At 44.5% G+C, this 7,926-nt stretch overlaps 1 protein-coding gene across 1 annotated transcript; it reads right to left on the bottom strand.

Annotated features, from left to right (window-relative positions):
- Positions 1 to 2,779: 2,779 nt before the first annotated feature.
- On the bottom strand, positions 2,780 to 7,709 carry LOC311263182 (uncharacterized protein; the record flags this gene model as incomplete). Its single annotated transcript, XM_084363105.1, has 2 exons — positions 2,780 to 3,755; positions 7,546 to 7,709. The coding sequence occupies 2 exons, from the start codon at positions 7,707 to 7,709 to the stop codon at positions 2,780 to 2,782; spliced, it is 1,140 nt and encodes a 379-aa protein (XP_084219231.1).
- Positions 7,710 to 7,926: the final 217 nt, after the last annotated feature.

Raw genomic sequence — 7,926 nt, 5'->3', positions numbered from 1 at the left:
ATGCTGGTGCAGCCAGCACAGTGGGCCCACTCGGTACCAGAACAGAGGACCCTCTCCCACCCAGTGACTCCCCAGAGGAACAACGTGAAGTTGAGGCCGAGTGGTCCGAAGAGCAGCAGGTGCTGAGGTAACGTTAGCTGCTACTGCTGCTAGCACAGGTGACCTGCCGGCTGGTTGGACTAGAAGCAGGTGGGAATGGAAAGACCGCAGGTTGTGTAGGCCTGGTGGTTGGTTGTGGTCTCAGAGAGCACCGCCGTGGTGATGTTTGGCTTGTTGTATCTGCTCAGTGTCAGCAGCAGCAGGTTCCTCATCCTCAGCTCATCCCTCATCAAGTGACTGAAAGTTATTATTACAAGTGATCGTTTCACATTGAGGTCGTGGACCTCGGGGTAAAACAGTTCACATTTGGAGCGATATTTAGCTCCTTTCCCAGTAAGCTAGCACGACATGTTTGGTATCAGCGGATTCATTTCAATTTCAAGATTTCTATGACGCTCATGGCTTAAAATAATCTTAAAAACTGAGCCCGCGACGGCCTTCAGAAGACAGTAATGGTAATGCCAGATGATCCACCATCATTTTCAGAGGGTGAAAAGTAGGCCAAGACCAAGAACTGAGGTGGAGAATAATCCAACTTTAAGATCCTGGTGATCAATGAGGCAGAGGATAATTAAAATAAACATGTCGTTCTGTTTTTCACATTTGGATGGTTGAATTATGTTAGAAAATAGACCTACCATTAGGCTGCAGTTTAATTTCTGGCCTATTCAAACAGGACAATTTCATTTCAAGATATCACGTTACCTTGTTTTTTTCACTGTGTTACTATTACTGGTGCATTCTAGTCAGATTTAATTATTTTCTTTATAAAAATAAGATTTAGTCTTCAAAAAAAAATGTTTCAAAAAGAGAAAAGGGGGGTGTCTCATAATCGAGGTCTATGTGTTATATTATTAGCAGGCTAAGAGGTTATGCCAATCCTGTATCACAGCTTGCTAACACTGTTTAAGACTGGTTTAAACTAATATTGGTATGTTGCTTTGGAGGCAGTCAACCAGGATAGCTTGGAGCATGTATTTTTGCATAACATGAATTAATCAGCATCATAGCAACAATGTCATGTAACATTATCTATCAATATTACCTAGCAAAGCTTAACATCATGAACTACATGACCCTCCGTTTCAGAGACAGCCAGGGAGATAGACATGCACATGCAGACTGTGTGACTCAATACAACTCTCTATACAATCAGAGAAATGTTTATATTTTCTGGAAATCAGAAGATTAAATCGCAACGACCATATCGCCCCATATATGTATTTTTTCACCCCAAATCCAACGCCACCACCTGTGAGTCTACAGTTGTGGAGATAAATTTGACCTGCATGTGGGACTACAAGAGAGACAGCGAGCAGTAACCAAGTAACTGTCATGTTGTTCTTTTCACAAATATGGGAATGATATAAAAATATCATTAAAATGCATAGTTTTACATAAAACAGCATCACATTTTTTCGCCGGCCTATACAAGGGCCCAATTAGATTTCTTTTCATGGGGCCCAAAATCCCTGGTGGCGCCCCTGGTTGTCATGTAGGCTATAGACTGATTGTCTTGGCTTGCATCCATGAAATAATGTAATGTTATAGGCCCACTGCATATTGAGAAAATTTATTTCGGTATTGTGCAACAATCGGGAGATGGGGACCCCCCCGAATATTGACGGGTATTTCACACACTGGTTTAAACACATCAATCTAATGGAGGACGAGTGCCAGAGACACTGAAGGACACTGAAGGACACTGGTGGAGACGAGACACTCACTCTTTTTTATTTCAGGTGTGTACAGGTTCACATGCTGTCTGTCCTGTGTTCACCCTGTCTGAGTGACTGCTGCAGAGGGACACAGAGTCAGTCAGCCCGTCCTCTGCTGCCCCCTGCAGTTGCAGCTCTGCAGGTACAGCTCTGTGGTCTCGCTGCGCCTGCCATGCGTGATGTGCACTGATAGGTTGAAATCAGTCTTTTGATGTTGGGAAGGCGGCATGCGATGACACCAAATAACAATAATCCATAATTCACCTCAAATGCATCAAACTAAAGTAACGAGGCTGTTTTGGAAATGTGAGGAGGAGAAAGTTCAGATGTTTGTGTTCAGATGTAGAGAGGGAAAAACTGCTACAAAAACTATTCATAGATTATTAAAATAGCTGTCATGTAATTTTCTGATGTTCAGTCTGATGTAACGTCAGCAGGTTTTTTCTTCACAGACGTCTTCAGTCAACGATTAATGACACACAGCTGCTTCACCAACAGACGAGATCCGTCACTACTACTGACGACTCAGGTGGTTCTGTTGGTCATGTGACCCTCATCTCTCAGGTGAAAGAGGCCAACACAGACAGGAAACTGATAGGAATCATCCCATGTCATCTCTAAAGTATTGAGAAGTAATTTATTTTTTTTTTTTCTGTTTTTTATTTCCCTTCTAATCCCACAATGGGGAAATGTAATCAATACATTTGTGAAATTGATGATCAATCGTGAGTCATTTTTCAAATTTTCTGTAGTTTGTTTTTTAGGATTTGTTGTTTTGAAGATCTTTGATTTTTTTTTACTTTAAGTCAAACAAAACAGAAATCTAAATGATCATCAGGTTGATCAATAATCAAACTTATCAATACTTGCCTCTATAAATTAAATCTACACACACACACAAAGAACATGACAGCAAATATAAAACCACATGTTCCTGAGTTCTGGAGCAGTTCTGATTGGATCTACTCCGCCTGAGTTTTGGAGGGCGGGGCTTGTGTGTCTCCGCTGCAGCAGCTCACCTGTCGGAGGCGGGACAGGTAGAATATGGGGCCGATGAACAGGCCGACGTTCGGAAAGAGCAGCAGGAGCTGCAGGACGTGACACTGTGACGGGCTGAAGCTGTCGGACTGGTGGGAGGTGATCACAACCAGGTACGGGACCAGAGCCACCAGAGGAGAGTACGCCACAGCCGACGGAACCATCACCGCCACGATGTTCTTCAGAGCGCGTCTCTTCAGTGGCGCACTCGTCCCTGAAGCTTCGCCCGGCCCGCCCTCACACAGCACCCACATGATCCCCAGCAGACACAGCAGCATGAGCAGGAACAGCAGCGAGATGGTGACGGACAGCGGCAGGGCCACGGCGAGCAGCCCCAAAAAATATACCAACAGGCCCACAGTGAGGGTGAGCAGCCAGGCACACACACACGGGACCACACGGTACTCCCACCGCCCCAGTCTGATGTAGGTCAGGGGCCGCGCCGCCGCCATGTAACGCTCCAAACACATGAAGGTCAGGAGCAGCGGGCAGCCAAAGACATTGAGAGCAAACAGGCCGTCATGGATGGAGTGGGCAGTGTCAGAGATGTCATGCAGGGTGGAGTAGATGTCCAGAGGCAGACAGAGGCAGTACAGGATGTCCATGACGGCGACATTGAGCCCCAACACCTCCGATGGCGTCATGGCTCTCTTCCTGTTCAACAGCATCCACATCAGGCCACCATTAGCCGGACCGGCCGTCAGCAGTATGAAGATCTTCAGTCCCAACCAGACCAGTTTACCAGTCTGCACGTGACAGTGGGACATCATGTTTGTGAGAGTGTCTGCGGAGAAATCAAACGACCAGAAGAAGCTGAACTGAGGTCCACTGAGAGACACGTTGGTGGTGATGTCACTGTCAGAGGACAATGTGTTGTTGTTTCCCATCATGACGACTCTCCTGTGAAGACAGTGATCAACATGATAACACATTTCAAAACATTGGTGGTCCACATCCATAACTACCACTCTGTCTCTACAAACAAACCAGATATCTTATTGTTTCATCGAGTCTCCAGCTGTATGCAGACGACTCACATCTCTTCTTCCGTGGTTCTGGCACCTTAGTTACTGTTGCTAACCTGTGAGTCAGTCTGTCTGAGATCAGATTAACACCAGATCTGATATTTATGAATCAACAGCTCCTTCATATCTGACAGGAACTGAACACTGACCTGAGCTGATTTTATTAGTTGTATGTAACAAACTAATTAAGCTAATGCTAGCTCCATGAGTGGGTTGAAAACACTAAATCTGAGATGTTTCTTCTGTGGTTCTGAAATGTTAATTAATTTACGGACCCAACATGAGCAAGCACTTGGCGACAGCGGTGAGAGAAAACTGTAGAGACCTCTGGCAGAACCACACTTGATGGTTGGTGTCCATCTTCCTCAGCCGTCAGTCACATGCTTCATATATCTCTATATTTAGATCCTATCTCATCAAATACTGAAGCTTTGGAATGACGACTGACCCGACGACAGACCCAGAGCTTCTACTTTCTTACACATTAGACCTTTAAGTGTGTTTCTGTCAACCTGTAGACGCTCAGATGGTTTGAGTCTGAGAAGGAGCTGTGAGAAACAGTTTGGAAAACAGGAAACACTTCCTAAAAATACCTGGCAGGTGACTGGATGAACCATCCGTTACCGTCTATCAACCATCAGATCCACAGAAGCAGAGCTCCACCACTGGAGGAGCCGGCTGGTGAATGAGACTCTGACTGAAGTCAATGGAGAGTGAAGACATGTTTTCTTCTGTGTCGTTCTTTGTTCTTCTTTAATGAAATAAACTCTCCAGTTCTGATAGAACTGATGCTAACGCAGCTATGCTAACCTCTGGAGGAGCCGCCATGTTGTTTTCAAACAAACAATTGCTTCTCTTCTTATGGTTCCTCTCTGCATTAATGAAACCTTTGAAAACATCTCTGCTCCTCATAGTCACATCATTAGGGCCCGAGGGCCAAGGGATATGGGAGGGCCAAGGATTATTCTTTTTCTGGGCTTTGACTGCATATTTGGCGGCCTGAACATACCCCAAAACTCAGAACATACGTCACATGTGGCAATTTTTTTTTTATAATTCACATGATTGTGGGTGGGTGTGGCCAGGGGACTCCATAGCGCCACCTAACATCGGAAAATTCGCACAGAAATCACTTTTGATCATGAAATTCACAGGACTCATGGGTCTCATCGATTTAGCCACAAATTTCTTTGGCTGGAATTTTTGCCGTAACAGGAAGTCGGCCATCTTGAATGGTGTGAGGCAATTTTCATTTTTCCGACACTGTTTAGAGGACTTTAGGATGTTCGCAGACTCACCAAATTTGACATGTAGGTTCAAACTCAGGAGTACTTTAATTTGATGCCACAACTGCCCTCAGGTGTAGCACAACAGCTCAGTAGCGCCCCCTAATGGCTTTTCCCATTTGGTACGTACAAACAAACTCCTACAATCACCAAATCTGGCAGATCCATTACCAGTCATGAACATTGATATCTGATATGGGTCTGGGCATTTTTAGTGCAATCATAAAGCAGGAAGTCCTTATAACTTCAACATACAATTTCCCATCTACACCAAATTGATCACACATGTAGAGGGGCTCGCCCTGAATACGTCTCTGCATCAATACTGTGTCATATCTATAGCGCCACCTAACGCTGGGTCATGTGAACAACAACTTTCTCCGATCTTCATGAAAATTGCAGGACTCATAGGTCTCATCAATTTAGACAGGAATTAATTTTGTGGAACTTCTCGCCCCAACAGGAAGTCGGCCATCTTGAATTGCGTGCAGCCATTTTCATTTTTCAAACATACAATTTCTCATCAACAACAAATTTGTCACACATGTACAGGGGTTAGCCCTGAATATGACTATGCATCAATACTGTCTCATATCCATAGCGCCACCCACTGCACACAGGAAGTCACTGCAAATTTTACTGCTGTGTTTTGCCTGACATGTATTCTATTCAGGTCGGGTGCACACGCCGTCCGACAGCACCAGAGCCCAACGTACGTGAGTCGAGGGCCCGTTCATGGCCAGAGGACTCCATAGCGCCACCTAACGTCGGGTCAGGCCGCAAAAATTTTCGCGGATCGTCATGAAATGGGTCTCAAGGATTTATCCAGGAATTATTTCTCTCGGAACTTTTGCTGCAACAGGAAGTCGGTGATCTTGAATGGCATGCGGCGATTTTCATTTTCCCGACAGTGTTTAAAGGACTTTAGAATGTTCGCAGACTCATCAAATTTGGCACATAGCTTCTAACCCATGAGTACGTGAATTCGATACCACAACTGCCCTCAGGTGCAGCACGACAGCTCAGTAGCGATCCCTAATGGCTTTTCCCATTTCGTACATACAAACAAACCCCTGTACACGCCAAATTTTGCACACACATCACCAGTCCTGAATATTGATATCTGAAATGGGTTTGGGCTTTTTAACTGAAAAAATGGCTCTATAGCGCCCCATGGAATATTTCAAACTTTAAGCCCCGCCTCCTACATGCACACACATTAACAAAATTCGGTATGCTAATGTATCATGAGCAGACACACAAAAACCCTCTTGGATCCATACCTTCAGTCCAATGGTAATTCGGTGATTTTAGTTCAAAGTAGAAATTTCGCTCACATTTTCACCCATTTCTATGCCTCGTATTTTATTTAACTTGTCCTACAGATTTAACGCCACAGACTTCACAGGCACTCAGTATCATCCTCAGACCTTGTAGATGAAAAGTTATCAAAAGCTTTCGCCACCGATATTCCTGGGGGGCGTAACGGTGCGGTCAATTTCGATGCTTGGCCATTGTAAGAGCCATGTCCAAGTATGGTGTGTGTTGGACACAAATTGTCCCCTAGATGGCACTGTTGTGTTTAGGTCACATGTATCCCATTCAGGTAGGAACCTTTCCACAGACGATGGCTGAGCACACATCTGGCCGACACAGCCCGACGTACACGTGTCGTGGGCCCGTGTCACTGCTTGCAGTTTTAATTGGACTTCATTTTTGTCCTCGTGGCTTCAAAATGGCTGCTGTATAACATTTAATATAAGGTCCAATATTACTTTTTATTACCTTTTGATATCACTGCCAACATGACTTTTTTTATTTAGTTAATTTTTTTTAAACTTTACTCTTGAACTTAAAAGGTGCAATATGCAAGAATTGGCAACCTGTTGAATTCATACTCCAGACCCATAGGGGGCAGCGTATCACCAGAGTAACCACTACCTGCTCGCTGTGACAGGGCTAGCTGGTTAGCATGCTAACTTGAGTCGATATCTCAGCATCAATGAATCGACATCGTATCCACTAATATTTAATACAAAACCGGGCCCAGTGTCGGACCAGCTGGTTGTTACAGATTTTATTTTTTTTAAAGTAATCTCTGGCACAAGAATTTACTTCAGGAATAATAAAGTTTTCTCTTCTCTGAACTCACTTCTGACCCACTGTGTTGTTCCTGTGTTCTGCTCTGTTCTGTTCTGATTTGTTCTGATTTGTTCTGATCTGTTCTGTTCTGCTCTGTTCTGTTCTGATTTGTTCTGATTTGTTCTGTTCTGATCTGATCTGATCTGATCTGATCTGATCTGATCTGAGCTGATCGTCTTTGTATTGATGAGGATGAACCTGACAGTATTGGATCAAAAAGCAGAATCATGAACTGACCTTGGGTCGAAGTGGATCTCTGCTCGGTGCTGTAAACAGTCTCTGCTTCCTCCTCGACGAGGCAGCTCACTCTCCCTCCTGAGGACGTTTGCATACACCGTGGTGGTCGATTTGTTTGTGAACACGACTTTGTGTTTCTGAGATCCTCCAACATTTTCCAACATGCAAATGTGTCCGTGGTCACACCTGTGGCTGAACACCTGACATTTAAAGACACCTGAGAGGAGCTGTTACGTTCTTTACTCTCCTGATCATCAATAAAGTTCAGACTCAAACCATCATGTCAGTCTGTCTCTGACTTCCTGTCTGTCTCTCAGCTCATTGGTTCCCTCTGATGATGTCAGACACCTCACAGACACAGTGGCTGTGTCCAAATTCAGG

The sequence above is a fragment of the Pagrus pagrus genome (genome assembly GCF_965226575.1).
Source record: "Pagrus pagrus genome assembly, chromosome: 10".
Taxonomy (NCBI): domain Eukaryota; kingdom Metazoa; phylum Chordata; class Actinopteri; order Spariformes; family Sparidae; genus Pagrus; species Pagrus pagrus.
This window is presented reverse-complemented; position numbering and strand designations above follow the sequence as displayed.